This window comes from Macaca fascicularis, chromosome 4, assembly GCF_037993035.2.
Source record: "Macaca fascicularis isolate 582-1 chromosome 4, T2T-MFA8v1.1".
Classification (NCBI taxonomy): domain Eukaryota; kingdom Metazoa; phylum Chordata; class Mammalia; order Primates; family Cercopithecidae; genus Macaca; species Macaca fascicularis.
The window spans coordinates 162,418,320-162,436,484 of record NC_088378.1 but is presented as its reverse complement, the minus strand read 5'-3'; the positions used below and the strand labels follow the sequence as shown (position 1 = coordinate 162,436,484).

Below are 18,165 nucleotides of genomic sequence, written 5' to 3'. Positions count from 1 at the left end.
TGGCCTTTGATATATTTTCTTAGAAGAGGACCAAGTGCCCTTTGGACATTATTTCTTTGAATTAAGATTGTTGCAATCGCTGAGGACACTGGGATATGGAGTTTGTATTACTTGCCCAAGGACACCCAGCTAGTAAGTGTCAGTGTCAAGATGATTACATTTGAATTTTAAATGGGGTCTATTAGGAGATGAAATTGTCTGACATTGAATTAAGGACACACTATATGGACAAAATGTTAGTTTAGGTCTGTAACTCCTAAATCCTATGACCAAGAAAATAGCTAAGACTCATTTAAAAAATAAATAAATGGGCCGGGCCTGGTGGCTCACGCCTGTAATCCCAGAACTTTGGGAGGCTGAGGTGGGCGGATCACCTGAGGTCAGGAGATCGAGACCAACCTGGCCAATATGGTGAAACCCCATCTCTAGTAAAAATACAAAAATTAGCCAGGCGTGGTGGTGTACGCCTGTAATCCCAGCTACTTGGGAGGCTGAGGCAGGAGAATTGCGGGAACCCAGGAGGCAGAGGTTGCAGTGAGCCGAGATCACGTCACTGCATTCCAGCCTGGGCGACAGCAAGACTCCATCTCATAAAATAAAATAGGCCGGGCATGGTGGCTCAGCCCTGTAATCCCAACACTTTGGAAGGCCAAGTCAGGTGGATCACGAGGTCAGGAGTTCAAGACCAGTCTGACTAACTTGGTGAAACCCCATCTCTACTAAAAATGCAAAAAAAATTAGCCGGGTGTGGTGGCAGGCTCCTATAATCCCAACTACTCGGGAGGCTGAGGTAGAGAATTGCTTGAACCTGGGAGGCAGAGGTTGCAGTGAACTGAGATCACCCCACTGCACTCCAGCCTGGGTGACAGAGTGAGACTCCATCTCATAAATAAATAAAATAAAATAAAACAAAATAAAATAAAATAAAACATTAAATCAATTAATTAATGGGGCCGGGCGCAGTGGCTCACGCCTGTAATCCAGCATTTTGGGAGGTGGAGGCGGGCAGATCACCTGAGGTCAGGAGTTCGAGAGCAGTCTGGCCAACATGGTGAAACCCCGTCTCCACTAAAAATACAAAAAAATTAGCCAGGTGTGGTGGTGGGCGCCTGTAATCCCAGCTACTTGGAAGGCTGAGGCAGGAGAATCACTGGAAACTGGGAGGCATGGGTTGCAGTGAGCTGAGATTGCACCACTGAACCCCAGCCTGGGCGACAGAGCAAAAACTCTGTCTCTAAATAAATAAATAAATAAATAAATAAATAAATGGGATGGTCAGAGAGCTGCTGGGAAAATAAATAAACAAATAAACAAAGCAATTTAATCCTAATATGTAGTTACTGTGATTCGATTCCTTTTCTGCGATTTTATGTAAACAATCATCCCTCTTTTTAAGAATCAAGTGGGTACAGCTCCCTCCTTTCTAATAAAACTGTATCTTGTGTTTCTAGTCTATGTCCTTTTCCTCTCAGCTCTTGCACGATGAGCTGAAGGGTTTGTGCTGAAGTCCTAGTTGGTGCTTTTTGCTTTTACTTTTTTGGCTTTTTTCCATTTTGCAAGAGCTGTCCCTTGGCTGTGGTCTCCATTTTTGTGGGTGCTCATTGGTCTCTGCTATGTACATTTGACCACCTAGAAACTTAAGAGTTTTGTTTAAATCCACATCAAGCCGGCTCACTCCAAACTTCCTTAGTGATTTTTGCTGCTTTAAATACTACCTTTTGTGTTCCTGAGCTTGACAAATTTAGGAGTGTCTGACAGGGTTTCATGTTCTTTTGTTTTTACCTTGAAGGATTCATAAATGTGTCTCTTTCTAGTTTTCTCCTTATTAGGAATAAAGTGAACTTCAAATTCCTATGATCGTTGCAATCCTAACCTCTTTCGTGCCTTGGTGAAAAATCATAACAGTTTTCATGAAGGGTAAATCAGTCACCCTTGTAGAATTTTCCATTCAAATACTGAGCCATGTGAAGCTGTTTTTAGCTGTTCTCGTGACTTTCCCGAGTTTAGTCCTGGTCTGGGAGACTCAAGTGTCTTCAGGCAAAAGCCAGCAGTGGAGTAGGGTGTAAGGCTTCCTTGCTTTTCAGCTCCCAAGCAGTACAAGGGATGGTTAAGATGGCAGGGGAAATGAAATTAAAGAAAAGGCAAGGTTAAGGAATGAAATCAGTTACAATGATAGGTCACTGTTGACAAGATGTGGGGCCTGAAAGTAGAAACTTGGAGTTGTTCCAGAGGTTTCAGGGTCTAGTTCCAAGGGCAGCTAGAAATGACTTGATCTTTTCCCCATGTGTAATTTTTTCCCAATGTGTGTTTTTAGCTTCTTAAACTGATTTCTGTAAGGCAGCCTCTTTTGCTGTTCTTTATGCCTCACTGCTGAGCTTCCCTGCCATGTCTGTGCATGCTGACGTGCTGGGACTGGGTTACAGACAGGCTACACTTTGGTCTCAGCAGCATATATGGCAGGCAAAACCCAGGGCAGTTGAAACCTTTTGGCCAGATACCTCTGGCTGAGAGCAGCTGTGTCCATTCTAACTGCAGGTGTCAGACAAATGCAGCTGACCAATGAACAATGTGGGGGTTAGGCCCACTGAACCCCTGTGTAGCCAAAAACCTATGTATAGCTTTTGATTCCCCAAAAACTTAACTACTAAAAACCTACTGTTGGCTGGGCACATTGGCTGATGCCTGTAATCCTAGCACTTTGGGTGGCTGAGGCGGACGGATCACGAGGTCAGGAGTTCGAGACCAGCCTGTCCAATATGGTGAAACCTCATCTCTACTATAATATAAAAAAATTAGCCGGGCATGGTGGTGTGCATTTGTAGTCCCAGCCACTTGGGAGGCTGAGGCAGGAGAATTGCTTGAACCTGGGAGGCAGAAGTTGCAGTGAGCCGAGATCATGCCACTGCACTCCAGTCTGGGCGACAGAGTGAGACTCCATCTCAAAAAAAAAAAAAAAAAAAAAAAAAACACAAAAAAACCCTGCTGTTGACCAGAAGTTTTACCAGTAACAATTATATACTGTGTTATTACAATAAAGTAAGCAATTGTAAATAAATATTTGCCAAGGGTCAACTTTAATTGCTTTCAATATGTGTCATCGTTGAAAAACACTTCCTTACTGAATAACTCATCCCACGTTAAACACTAGATTTCAAAATATCAGAAAGGCAGTTTCCATTTGGTCATAAAAGGCAGGGAAGAGCCATATCTGTTAATAGAGTATCGATCTTTAGGTGGAATCACATTTTAATAAATATCCTATGTTAATTTTGTTGAGTCAGACAATTTCTATCAATCAGACAACCTAGGCAACTCTAACACTGGCACCGTTTTGTTGATGGGAATGTAAATGTTTTCTAAAGAGGAAATTCTTTTTTTTTTTGAGACGGAGTCTCGCTGTGTCACCCAGGCTGGAGTGCAGTGGTGCGATCTCGGCTCACTGCAAGCTCCGCCTCCCAGGTTCACACCATTCTCCTGCCTCAGCCTCCGAGTAGCTGGGACTACAGGCGCCCGCCACCACGCCCGGCTAGTTTTTTGTATTTTTAGTAGAGACGGGGTTTCACCATGTTAGCCAGGATGGTCTCGATCTCCTGACCTCGTGATCCACCCGCCTCGGCCTCCCAAAGTGCTGGGATTACAGGCTTGAGCCACCGCGCCCGGCCCTAAAGAGGAAATTCTATAGGACAAATATTTTATCAAAGAGAGAGCAGAGAGACTAACACTGATGCTTTATTTGGTTAACTCATCTGAACTTCACAGAAAACCTCTGAGGAACATGGTTATTATCTCCAATTTGCAGATGAGGAAGCTGAGGCTTCAAAAGGTAAAATTACTTCATCTAAGTGTGTTTCACCCCTAATTCATGATCATTCTAATCTACATACTGCTTGTCTGAAGTTCCTGTAAATTATGCAACTTATTTAATGAAAATATTGGCCGGGCGCGGTGGCTCATGCCTGTAATCCCAGCACTTTGGGAGGCCGAGGCGGGCAGATCACCTGAGGTCAGGAGTTTGAGACCAGCCTGGCCAATATGGTGAAACCCTGTCTATACCAAAAATACAAAAAAAATTAGCCAGGCGTGGTGGTGGGTGCCTGTAATCCCAGCTACTCAGGAGGCTGAGGCAGGAGAATCGCTTGAATCCAGGGGTTGGAGGTTGCAGTGAACCAAGATCACGCCACTGTACTCTAGCCTGGGTGACAGAGTGAGACTCCGTCTTAAAAAAAAAAGGAAAGAAAAGAAAATACTGCTCTTTGAAGATCTATAAAATGTTGAAACATCTCAGAGAGGTTTTCAACCTTTTATTTATTATTTATATTTTAAAGCTGGTTTTTATGAAAGTAGTATATCCTTATTTTAAAAATTTAAATAGTACACAAAAGATTAAGAAAAATAAAACATGTCCATACTTCCTCATCCTTCTCTGTATACATCCTTTTTCCAGAGATAATCAACATTAATAATATGTTGGTAATCTATGACATACCCATCCACATATAAAAATATGCTTTATGGAATCATTATACCTTTTTTTTCTTTTGTGGTTCACGATTTTATGTCCTACCTTAAGAAATTTTTGCCATCCCGAGATCACAAAGATTTCCTTCAACCTTTTATTTTAAACTAGTTCAAACTTACTATACTTACAAGAATAGTATAAGGAGCTCTCGTATACCTTTTACCCATGTTTCCCAAACCATAATATTTTGTACACTTGCCTAATCATATTCTCCCCTCTCTCTTATTCATATATTTTTCTTAAACTATTTGCAAGTTATCCCTTAAAATTTCAAAGCATATTTCCTAGCAACAAAGACACCCACCCCCACGTAACCACAGTACAACTATCAAGTGATAGTAGCATTACTATTTAATCCACAGACCCTATTCCAGTATGCATGGTTATACTCATCACGTCCTTCACAAATCTGGGATCTGATCAAGAATCTTGAGCTAAACTTGGCCATCATATCTCTCCAGTTTGGAACAATTTCTCAGTCTGTCTTTGTCTTCTAAGATCTTCTCATTTTTGAAGAGTGCAGCTCTGGTGATTTCTCATGATTAGATTTAGGTTATACCTTTTAGGCAAAGATATGGCAAAAATAACGCTGTAGAGCCTTATGATGATGATGACTTTTTATCAGTTGCCTAAGATAGTACCTGACACATTTCTTCAGTGAAAAGCTAGGAAGTGTTTTTATTTATTACTAAGTAGATATCCTATTTATCAAATAATCCTTCCCCAGTTTTGCCATTCATTGGATCTTGCCTGACTCAATTTTTACTGTGATAGTTACCAAATCATGATTTTTAAATAAAATTCATCCTTCTTCTATGTTTATTAGTTGACATTCAACTATAAGGTAGAGCAATCTCTTCTTCTGTGTGTTGGCTTATTTATTTATATCTCCAGGGAGTTAGATTTCTATTTATTCAATGGGTTATAATCCAGTACTCTTTTTACTTACTTTACTGCTCAAATTGTTCCAGACTTGGCCAGTGAAAGCCTGTTCAAGCTGGCTTGTGTGTTCTTTCAACAAGTCCCCGTGATTCTTTTTGGCAGAGATGTTCCAAGCTAATCCTGCACTTAACCTGCCCCAGTCTTGCAATCAGCCATTCTCTCCAAGAAGGAAGCCCTGGTTCTATTGAATAGAGAATGGTATTTAGAGATCAAAATCTGGGAGGCTGAAACAGGAGGATCGCTTGAGCCCAGGAGTTTGAGGCCGCAGTGAGTTAAGATCTTGCCACTGCACTCCATGCCCTCCAGCCTGGGCAACAGAATGAGACCCTCTCTCTAAAAAAAAATTGAAAGTAAATAAATGAAAGCGAACACCACAGTTCTCCTTATGTCTCAGGATTTTGCCATGAAGCGGATCTGGGCCCTGACACCAAGATGTTCCTGGGCCTCCCAGAAAGGGCACTGCAAAAGGATGCATAAAAGAGCAAGAGCTTGGGAGCCAAGCCGTTCACATTCAGGTCTTAGGTCAGCCATTGCTACCTGAGTGACTGGGGGCAAACACCAGTGACCTTCTGAGTCTAGCACCTAATGCCAGTTATCAGCGTCGTAAGTCATACTTTCCTGGTACACTGTTATTACCATCCACTCCACTTGCCAGGGCAGCCGCCTCCCACTCCTGGTATAATCTAGATATATAAAACCTTGTTTTTGTACTTTGTGTAAGTGGAAATATACAGCATGCGTTGTTTTTTCTATCTGGCTGGCTTTTGTTCAACATTATGTTTGTGAGATTCACCTTTTTTTGTTGCAGGCAGTTGTATTTCTTCTTCATTCATTCTCATTGCTGCATAGAGAGAAGAACCCATATTTGAAGAGGTTTTTTTGTTTGTTTGTTTGTTTGTTTCTGAGATGAAGTCTCGCTCTGTCGCCCAGACTGGAAGGCAGTGGCGTAATCTCAGTTCACTGCAACCTTCACCCCCTGGGTTCAAGCAATTCTCTGTCTCAGCCTCCTGAGTAGCTGGGAGTATAGGCTCGTGCCACCACGCCTGCCTAACTTTTGTATTTTTAGTATAGAAGGGGTTTCACCATGTTGGACAGGCTGGTCTTGAACGCCTGACCTCGTGATCCACGTGCCTCAGCCTCACAAAGTGCTGGGATTGCAGGCGTGTGCGACTGCGCCTGGCGCGAAGACATTTTTGGTTGTCAGAGGTCGAGGGAGGGAAGCAAAAGGTGCTACTAGCATTAGTGGGTAGAGGCCAGGGGTGCCCCTCAACATCCTACAATGCACAGAGCAGTACATCCCACAACACACAGCCCTTACAACATGGCATTTTCAAGCCCAAAATGCCAATAGTGCCAAGGCTGAGAAACCCTGCTGTTGGTGGAATGCCCACCACAGTCTCCAGTTTGGCTCTATTATGAATATGGCCACAGTGAATCTTGACTTAGGTGGCTTTTGATGAATATACTGCATTTCTGTTGAGTAAATACTGGAGAATGGAATTTTGAGTCACAGGATATAGATATGCTCGACTTTAGTAGACATTGTTGGTTTTTCAACGTTGTCATACCAATTCACACTCCTCCATCAGGGCATGAGGATTCCCGTTGCTCCATATCTTCATGAATTAAGTTGGTATTTTCTGCCTTACTTCCTTTCTCTCTCTCTCAATCTCTCTCTCTCTCTTTTTGTTGAGAAAGGGTCTCGCTCTGTCACCCAGGCTGGAGTGCAGTGGCACAATCTGGGCTCACTGCAACATTCATTTCCAAGGCTCAAGCGATTCTCCTGCCTCAGTCTCCCGAGTAGCTCTCTGTCTCTTTTTAAAAATCCTTTTCTTACACCCTTTTCGAATTCAGCTTATGCCCACTACTCAATGCAGCAGTGTTTATTGTTAAATAATTCTGTTCTGTATTTTGTAAAATATGGATTGTGCCTAGATGTGGTTGCTGTGTGTAGTAATTAGAGATGGCGTTTGGGAGATGACTTGTAACCAGGGCTTCTCTCATTTAAAGATAAGCACCAGCTGTTTGTGTATTCATTTTCTCCCACTACTGCCACCAATTAGTTTTCCATAGTAAATTTTGCTGTAGTGGTTAGATTATCCATCATTTGAGTTCATGTTTACAAAGTATTTCCAAATTGTACAGTACTGTTTACCCCATTTTTTGTTTGTTTGTTTGAGATGGAGTTTTGCTCTTGTTGCCTAGGCTGGGGTGCAGTGGCACAATCTGGGCTCTTCCTCCCGGGTTTGAGCAATTTTCCTGTCTCAGCCTCTCGAGTAGCTGGGATTACAGGCGCCCACCACCATGCCTGGCTAATTTTTGTATTTTTAGTAGACATGGGGTTTCGCCGTGTAAGCCAGGCTGGTCTTGAACTCCTGACCTCAGGTGATCCACCTGCCTTGGCCTACCAAAATGCTGGGATTACAGCCATGAGCCACCACGTCCGGCCTAACATTTTTTTTTTTTTCCTTACAATATATTAGTTACAGGGAAAGTAGAGATGGGGTCATTGAGGAAAAAAAAAGTCAAATAATTTTGGTCTCTGGTCCCTTGACTCCCAAACTTTGGTCCTAGGATGAGTACTTTCAGCTTTATCTGGGACCAAAATGCAAATTATTATTATTATTGAGACAGGATCTTGCTTTGTCACCCAGGCTAGAGTGCGGTGGCACCATCATGCCTTACTGCAGCCTTGATCTGCCAAATTCAAGTGATCTTCCCACCTCAGCCTCCCAGGTAGGTGGCATGCACCACTGTGCCTGGCTTTTTAATGGTTTTGTAAAGACAAGGTCTCACTATGTTGCTCAGGCTGGTCCCAAACTCCTGAGCTCAAGTAATCCTCTCTCTCGGCCTCCCGAAAGTGCTGGGATTATAGGTGTGAGCCACCACACTTGTCAGAAATGTAAATTATTAAACTCACCTGGAACCTACTGAACTCTTAGGGCCCTGTAACCTGTATTTCTACAGCTTCTCCAGGTGATGAGATGTAAAAGTAAAGTTTGCAATCCACTGATCAGTACTATCCTTATCCTCAAGCTACAGACACACCCAATATGGCTGACAGTTGTGGAGACCAATGTTTTGGTAACACAATTAATGAGTCAGTCACCCTCCCAGTGTTAAACAATTTCCACAAGTAAATTCAGTGGTAAGTCTTGTCTTGAGGTGTTCATTGGCCATGACCTATTTTTGGCAACTTATTTTTCATTTTCCAAGGCCCCAAATGTCAGGATTTTCATATTTCCAATTGCTAGATGTATGCTAATAGAAGACTGCCCCTAGCCACATGTGCCTTAACATTTGCCTATTTAAATACGTTGTATACAGTCTTTTGCAGGTATTTGCTTGGCATCATTCAGCATCCAGGAAGTGTTTCCATGGTAACTTTGCTGCATCAAAATCAGGTGCAGATTACACCAGCTCACACAGATGGCAAGATCACCTCTGGACTTGCCACCTGGGTCTTTAAAATTCTGCATGTTAAACTTCTTTCCCGCCTCTGAGATGATAATTTATCTTTTTATTTTTAAATTATTATTATTATTTATTAGTATTATTTTTTGAGATGGAGTCTTGCTCTGTTGCCCAGGCTGGAGTGCAATGGTGCGATCTCGGCTCACAGAAACCTTCGCCTCCCAGGTTCAAGAAATTCTCTGCCTCAGCTTCCTGAGTCGCTGGGACTGCTGGTGCCCGCCACCATGCCTGACTAACTTTTGTATTTTTAGTAGAGACGGGGTTTCACCATCTTGGCCAGGCTGGTCTTGAACTCCTGACCTCATGATCCACCCGCCTTGGCCTCCCAAAGTGCTGGGATTACAGGCATGAGCCACCGCGCCTGGCTATTTTTAAATTTTTATTTTTTATTTATTCATCTTTTGAGATGCAGTTTCTCTCCTATCACCCAGACTGGAGTGCAGTGGCGCCATCTTGGCTCACTGCAACCTCTGTCTCCCAGGTTCAAGCAATTCTCGTGCCTCAGCCTTCCGAGTAGCTGGGATTACAGGTGCCCGCCACCAAGCCCGGCTAATTTTTGTATTTTTAGTAGAGATGGGGGTTCCACCATGTCGGCCAGGCTGGTTTCAAACTCCTGACCTCAGGTGATCCTCCCGTCTCGGCCTCCCAAAGTGCTGGGATTACAGGCGTGAGCTACTGCACCCTGCCCGAGATGAGAATTTAAAATAATGCTTTGGGTTCTGTGATCTAGACAACAACTTCTTTTGTTGCTAATTAGATGAATGGTATAGAAAGTAAAATGATTGGGCCTCCAGAGAAGCAGGATTTTCCTCAGGGAATCCAGTTGGAGAATGTCTTTGTTATGGGAGGATTGTTGTTTTAGTTAAAGATGTGCTTTGGAAATGTCTTCTTTCTTCACGTTAGTATCATGATCATTATCGTGTAAAAAAAAAAAAAAAATTTACGGCCAGGCACGGTGGCTCACCCCTGTAATCCCAACACTTTGGGAGGCCGAGGCGGGCGGATCACAAGGTCAAGAGACCGAGACCATCCTGGCCAACATGGTGAAACCCCGTCTCTACTAAAAATACAAAAATTAGCTGGGCGTGGTGGCATGCACCTGTAGTTCCAGCTACTAGGGAGGCTGAGGCAGGAGAATTGCTTGAATCCGGGAGGCAGAGGTTACTGTGAGCCGAGATCATGCCACTGCACTCCAGCCTGCCAATAAAGCAAGACTCCATCTCAAAAAAAAAAAAAAAAAAAATGTATAAACCACCTGGCCACCCAGAACAGAATTACAGTCAGCACTCTGTTTCCTCAGGTCCTGAATCCTTAGATTCAACCATCCTCAGCACTGTTTCCCCAGGTCCTAAATCCTTGGATTCACCCAACCTCAGCATTGTTTTCCCAGGTCCTGAATCCTCGGATTCAACCTTGGGCGGGGAAAAGAATGGTTGCTTCTCTACTGAACATGTACAGGCTTTTTACAGGCTTTTTTTTTTTTTCTCTTGGCATTATTCCCTAAGGAATATAGCATAACAACTGTTTACACAGCATTTACATTGTATTCGGTATTATAAGTAATTTAGAGATGATTTAAAGTACAAGAAAGGCTGTGAATAGGTTATATGCAAATACTACATCATGTTATATCAGGGACTTATACATCTGTGGACTTTGGTATCCTCAGAGGTCCTCCAAGGGATGACTGTACTTAACAGGTTCTCCAAAATGAATTGGACTGCCAGCATTCTCTACTTTTCCATGTCTTACTCTTAGGTTGGGGAAAAAACAAATCCCTGTATTTTAAAATTAAGAATGAATCCCTGAGTCATTTGACTTTCTTCAATAACAAAGCAAACCACATAAAAATACCCTTCCAAGGAAAGCCATCAGAATGGATACAATCTCAGCCCATTTACCTAACCTTTCTGCCAGTGCAGCTGAGCCTCTCGACACGACTTTAACAAACTCTCTCAGAGCCAGTCTTCTCAGTGCCATCTTTGCTTTCATTTAACTTTACATGTCTAGTGTTGCTGCTTAAACCTGTGTCCCCTCAAGTCCTTTCCCAACTAAAGGATGGTGGTTATTTGACAATAGACAAACAAGTCTCAGAACAATTATGAGGGTGTAATGAAGTTTGCATTCGTACATGTAATTAAATAGAGGAAAGATGCATGAGCGAATGTGGACACAATCCTCCTCCAGCTGGCACGCCTTGCCTGGAGGTGCTCCTCTGGCAAGGAGATGAAGTCCCAGATTTTTAGTGCATTATGCAAGGTTGTTTCCACCTCCCTCACTGGTTGACTTAACCTGGCAGGTAGCAAACTCTTAGTTTTGTCTGCCTCCAACTCAGCTTTCCCCAGGTCTTTCGCACCTTGACCTTCAGATGGGAAGCCAAGAGGTGCTGAGCACATGGAGGAGGCAATCTTTCCCCCCTTTGATTATGATTATTTTAATTCATTGAGATTCTAAGTCCTCTGTCATTTCAAAGAAAGGATACTGTCTTCACTTTGGAGCTATGTTCTACATATCATCCTAAGTGATCTACAATCATTAAATACGCTGGGCATGGTGGCTCATGCCTGTAATCCCAGCACTTTGGGAGGCCAAGGTGGGTGGATCGCTTGAGCCCAAGAGTTCAAGACCAGCTTGGCCAACATGGCGAAATCCCATCTCTTTTAAATACAAAAATTAGCTGGGCGTGGTGGCACATGCCTGTAATCCCAGCTACTTGTGAGGCTGAGGCAGGAGGATTGCTTGAGCCCAGGAGGTCAAGGCTGCAGTGAGACGTGATGGCGCCACTGCACTGCAGCCTGGGTGACAGAGTCAGACACTGCCTCAAAGGAAGAAAAAGCAAACATACCTCAAATTATGTCTGCAAAATAAAAGACTTCTGAATGGAACACAGAGAAAGCCTCTAAGATGGCCCCAGGGGAGTGTTAACATGTCTAGCCTGATTAATTGGCTAGTTTGGAAATAACTGTATCCAAAGTGAGTGACAAGGCATGGCTGGCTAGTGTCAACTTTGTCCTCAGCTATAGTTAAAGCAGGCTGGGAGGACTGACTTGTTCGGTCTCAGTAGCAAAAAAGTGCATGGTGTCTGGATAAGCAGGTTGTACAGCCTATTAGAAAAGAAAGGTAACAGGTAACAGTCTTCCTCTAATACGATAAGTTATTTTTTTTAAAGTTCTCCTGTCAAGATTTTTTAATACCGGAATCTGAGAGTGGAGAAAATTGGGCCAAGGACAGACAAAAGAGCTGGGAGGAAAATCGACTGTATTTTTCAACACACAAACAATGCCATTTGAAGTACTGGATTGAGTACAGAAGTATCATGAACATTCCTAATTTGGTTAGTGTCTATATTTCTTAATATAGTAATACTATTAATATCTGTCTCCTAAGTTTGTATAAATCCAAACCCCCATGTTATTGGCCAGTTGGAAACAATAATGTAAACAGACTCTGTTGCCCAAATTAAGTTATGTGCACTGAATGCTTTGTCAAACTGTAACTATTTTAATATTCATTCTAGCCACAAGTCTTTGCCAAACAAGATCGCTCTTTTGTTTAGGAGTAGAATACACAATAACCTAATATTTAAAAGTATTATTCAGAAGAAGAACAGCTTGGGATTGAATTTTTCTTTATCATAAATTTTAGATCATTCTCTTTGCTCTACTCCGTAGAAGACACTAAGAATTAGATGGATCTGCTTCCTCATTTTATTGTTTTCTACTTGATCTAAAAATCCAGAGGTGGGTTATATAGAGAGTTTATTCAGGAGACTTTGGTAAGGGAGGGAGAAAAATAGTGTACAAGCTGGAAACTCATGAAAAATGTAAACAATGAGAGCTAGAAGAATGGAAGCGACAGTGTGCTCAGGAAATGATGTGTCATTCTGTCGGAGTTCAGGGTGCCCTGAATCCCATGAGAGTAGCACTGGCTTTCCTGCCCATTGTGAAGGCAAGGAATCCGTGTGTTGTCCTATCAATTCCATTCATGGCAGGGTAGAGAATTTTCAAATGGAAGAAAATGTGCATTAAAGGACATTCTTTCTTCGTGGGGTGGGGTAGTGAAGGTGTTGGGGTTGAGGCACTGAGTTGTTTAGGTCAGGTAAACAGTGAGGGGAAATGGGCAGGCAGTCAATGGTTAAGTTGGTGTTTTGCAAGCCATTTCAAGAGGATACCACATAAAATGCATTCATCTACATTTCATTAAAAATTAGTTGGTGGGAAAGTGGAAAGCTGAAGGCAAGAACCTTCCAAGTAAAACAGCTTGATACTTACTCCTTGGCCAGAACACCACTATATTTACAAATAGGGGATAACAACATTCACTTCCTAGGGGGTCCATAAGCTTAACTGGGCAGGCATATGACACTTCTGAGCATTCAATGTCATGATGGATTTTTAGGTCAAGTAGAAAACAAGAAAATGAGAAAGCGGATCAATCTAATTCTTAGTGCCTTCTATGGAGTAGAGCAAAGAGAATGATCTAAAATTTATGATAAAGAAAAATCCAGTCCCAAGCTGTTCTTCCGAATAATGCTTTTAAATATTAGGTTGTTGCGTATTCTACTCCTAAAGAAAAATGATGCTCCCCTGTCTGAGCATCATTTATGACCAAGATTGAAATGATTTCCCATGAAGTTCTAAGGTCTCATCTAACTCAGTGGATGTAGCTCACGACTTGTTCGTTTGACCCCAGTATTCTAATACAAACACCACAGCCGATGCTGGAAGTGAGAGGAGAGGGGTTCGTTTCAGTGTGGAGCCCAAGGTGCCCCAGCAATTTCAGACCCCCTGGGACAGGAACTCCTCCTCCAGTAAGCTCTTGTTTTGAAAAACAGTGGGGTGGGGCAAAAAAGCATTACAATGGAGCTGGGGTGGATGAGGCTTTCTTCTATTTGAGATGTCGCTTGTGTCAGGTTTCATGAAACAGCGCTTTGGAAAACAGAAGCTATTTTCTATCCCGTGGGTTGCGCTGGAAGAGCCGAGAGGCCAGGCTGTGGATCCTTGCCACGAACAAGAGAGGGCAAGTCCAGCCGCCTGCTAGGGGACTAGCAGGAAGCAGCACGCCTGCCAGAGCTCATCACTTCAACTCTGGCTTTCACTGCGCTCATTCCCTGAATGGCAATAACCAGGGGGCGGGAGTGGCATGGGAAATGAAAGACAAGAGATCTGGGAAACTAAATCTGCCGGGGGAAAGAGAGTTACCGGAGTTTTAGCCAAACAGCTAGCAGATGCAAACGGGGAGGCAGAGGGAGGAGGGAAGGCTGGGCTTCAGCAACCTGCCACGGGGATTTAAACAAAGGAGGTTTGAGAGAGAGGCGGGATCTGGCTGTAATATCGGCACGGGGACAGAGACAGCAGCTGGACTCGCGGGATGAAGCGGAATCAATTCCCAGCGTCTGCAACAGGGCAGGAGTGACTGGAGTATGTCCCAAAATAAGAACTCAGGGAAACGAGTGAGTTTGGAACAAAGACTTACAGATTGTGACGGTCTCGGACATTTCACCCTTCTTTGAGGCATGCCTTTATCAATGCGTTACCTCTTTGTAATTTCTGTCTCTAGTGTAATTATTTTTATCGTCTTCTCTGTGTTCAATTTTGGGGGAGATCAAAGCTTCCAGAGGCTAAATATCTCAGACCCTTTGATGCTGACTCAAGTTTGCACATCTTTTATCAATGGAAAAACACGTTTCCTGTGGAAAAACAAACTAATGATCCATGAGAAGTCTTCTTGCAAGGAATACTTGACCCAGAGCCACTACATCACAGCCCCTTTATCTAAGGAAGAAGATGACTTTCCCTTGGCGTATATAATGGTCATCCATCATCACTTTGACACCTTTGCAAGGCTCTTCAGGGCTATTTACATGCCCCAAAATATCTACTGTATTCATGTGGATGAAAAAGCAACAACCGAATTTAAAGATGCGGTGGAGCAACTATTGAGCTGCTTCCCAAACGCTTTTCTGGCTTCCAAGATGGAACCGGTTGTCTATGGTGGGATCTCCAGGCTCCAGGCTGACCTGAACTGCATCAAAGATCTTTCTGCCTTGGAGGTCTCATGGAAGTACGTTATCAACACCTGTGGGCAAGACTTCCCCCTGAAAACCAACAAGGAAATAGTTCAGTATCTGAAAGGATTTAAAGGTAAAAATATCACCCCAGGGGTGCTGCCCCCAGCTCATGCAATTGGACGGACTAAATATGTCCACCAAGAGCACCTGGGCAAAGAGCTTTCATATGTGATAAGAACAACAGCGTTGAAACCACCTCCCCCCCATAATCTCACGATTTACTTTGGCTCTGCCTATGTGGCTCTGTCAAGAGAGTTTGCCAACTTTGTTCTGCATGACCCACGGGCTGTTGCTTTGCTCCAGTGGTCCAAGGACACTTTCAGTCCTGATGAGCATTTCTGGGTGACACTCAATAGGATTCCAGGTACGTACAACTCCGTATTTCACGAAAAGAAATGTGTCATATTTGAAAGGTCTTTAGAATAACCAGCCACTTTTTATTAGGAAGTAGAAGATGAAAACCGGAATGAATATATGTAGTTCTCACTCTAGTCCTTTCTAAATGCAGAAGATGTTCTTTTTTTTTTTTTTTTTTTTTTTTCTTTTTTTGAGACAGGGTCTCGCTCTGTGGCCCAGGCTGGAGTGCAGGTGTGCCATCACAGCTCACTGAAGCCTGGACCTCCTAGTCTCAAGTAATCCTCCCACCTCAGCCTCCTGAGTAGCTAGGACTACAAGTGCACACCACCACGCTAGGCTAATTTTTAAAGAAATTTTTGTGGAGACAGGGTCTCGTTATGTTGCCCAGGCTGGTCTCCAACTCCACAGCTCAAGCTATCCTCCCCGCCTTGGCCTCCCAAAGTGCTGGGTTTATAGGCAGGAGCCACCATGCCTGGCCCAGAATGATGTTCTTTATGTGATAATTCACATGTTCTAGCACTACTAAGTAATACCTTTCCATGGTATCACTCTGTGGTCCGTTAAGTTCTTTTGCACACATCATCGTATTACATCTTTACCACAATAGCTATTAGTCCACACTGCTGTTCTTTCTTTCCCCTAAATTTGTCAAGCTTGCTCTTACCCCAGGATCTTTGCCTTGGCCACCCTCCTGCTTACTCCAGGCCTCCACAGCCTCCTCCCCCTTAGCCAGATCTCAGCTTTCAGGTGTCAGCAGTGCTGATACTCCCCCTCATTGACCAGCACACCACCCTGCTTTTCCTTTAAAGAGTTTTTCCGCCGTGCGGAATTAGGATATTTACCTATTTGCATGGGTTTGTTCTAGGTCTTCTCTCCATTTGTTCCATGAAGCCAGGGTTATTTTCTATCTCATTAACTGCTCCTCAGTGCTTAGAACAGAGAGTAAATGCTCAATAAGTATATACGAGATGAATAAATGAGTGAGTGAGTGAATGAATGGTAAAGCATGAGGCTTTACTATGGCACCAGAGCTGTCTCCCTAAGACACTGTTCAGCTGAGAAATATTTGGACTCATGCATGTGCCATTTTATATGTGTAGCATTTTTAAAAATACATTTTATTTCAGATAAAATAATGAGATTCTAGGAGAAACTCTTGGCTTTCTCATCCGAATTTTCCTATCTTTACTAATTTACCAGACCGATTGTTTTTTAAAGTGTATAAAACATGATAGGATTTCTTCTGAAGGAAACAACGTGCTTTGGACTCAATGAAAAATACAAAATGGATCTCTGATGAACTAGACAGCATTATTATAGCAAGAGAAAAGCAATCATTGTTCTGGCTGTTGGGGGGTTGCCAACTTGGAAAGGCTGGTAGGTGCTCTCAGGCTGCAGGGCAGGGCCTGCTGGGCAATAAACACGCCAGCATTCTCTGGAAAATACCATGGCTGGTGTCTGAATCCCAGAGTGGCTTGTCTGGTGAAGGGGGCTCACTTGTACGCTGCGCACACTCTTTCCGCACCTGCCCCTCCCTGGGTTCATCCTCTCTTCGCTCTTGATCTGTTGTTTCTACCATTTGCATATCATTGAGGAGAATTAGGTACTTAGGAGCTGATTTTCATATTTAAATATTCCCTTTCTATTTTCATTCTTCCTTTAAAATTCATAAAAATTGGGTCCCAGTCAAGTGGTTCCATAAGTATTGTGCTGAGATGAGGGCATTTCGTAAGTTAACAAAAGTCTGAACTGTTGCTTTTTTTTTTTTAAGAAAAACATGGGTTTTGGTTTCTAATAAATGTAAATATTTGTGGTTACTTTGCCAGAAGCCTGGTCAGTTTTATCAATGTCAAATAATACAAGAAAATCAAGGGAAAAAGAATTCCCCTTTTTTCCTTACCCCTTTCTGATCTCTTGGGAGACCAAAAGAATGATATCTGGATAGGTATAGGAGAGAATGCTATCTAGATGGGTAGAGGAGAGAATGACATCTAGATAGGTAGAGGAGAGAATGGTATCTAGATGGGTATAGGAGAGACCACCTTGTTTGCTGTAGGTTTATGCCATGGCATGCTGGCTTCTGCCTTCTCACTGCAACAGTATGACCCCATGTAAATCACAGAACCTCATGGGACCTCAAATCTCTCCAGCTACAAAATGGGGAACCCAGGTAGAAAGACCCCTTTCATTCCTACACATACCTTTCTTTGCAGAAGACACAATGTCTAGAACAATGTAAAGACCTTGCACGCTGCTACTAGGAATCTGTAGAGAAAGGCGGAAGTGCTGGTGAGCCTGGATCATGTACTGCCCACCAGCTTTGGGAAGTGCATCCCATTTCCCTTGCAGAAATCGGAGGCGAGAGCTCCTCCAGAGAGCAACTGCCTGGAGAGAAAGGCCAGTACGGCCCATGTCAGTGGTCTGTCGTGTCTGATTCTGCAAGACATGCCTTTCAGGATAACGTGCTATGTCCTGGGGCTTTGTCTCTTTCCTTTCTTAGACTCTGGGCAACATCCTGGTTCAGGGAGAAAGGATATCCTGCTTCTAGGTAGGGCCTTCACAAATTACAAGTGAATTACAGCAAACAAATCTTCAAATGCTCTAGCCAGAGCGGTGCCTCTCTCTACCTTCAAAGGCAATGGAAAATCTAATCCCACGCTCGAGTAACTCTCATGGTTTTACACTTGAACATTCTTTGTGATTTAAGATTTGGCATGTGAATCTGGTTCTTATATAACCACACAGCCTTTAATCAATATCAGCTCTTCTGTTTTCTCTTTTTGGAGACAGAGTCTCACTCTAT

At 43.1% G+C, this 18,165-nt stretch overlaps 1 protein-coding gene across 7 annotated transcripts in view; it reads left to right on the top strand.

Annotated features, from left to right (window-relative positions):
- GCNT2 (glucosaminyl (N-acetyl) transferase 2 (I blood group)) overlaps window positions 1-18,165 on the top strand; it is a 109,134-nt gene that overhangs the window by 20,815 nt on the left and 70,154 nt on the right. For 3 of the 7 annotated variants that reach the window (XM_005554070.4, XM_045390498.3, XM_074038890.1), the window contains exon 1: window positions 14,252-15,369. The exons of the other annotated variants lie outside the window; for them this stretch is intronic. In XM_005554070.4, the coding sequence (XP_005554127.1) occupies window positions 14,451-15,369 (919 nt within the window). In that variant the 5' untranslated portion in view covers window positions 14,252-14,450. Of the gene's footprint in view, window positions 1-14,251; window positions 15,370-18,165 lie in introns of those variants that run through there. 7 annotated transcript variants of the gene reach the window in all.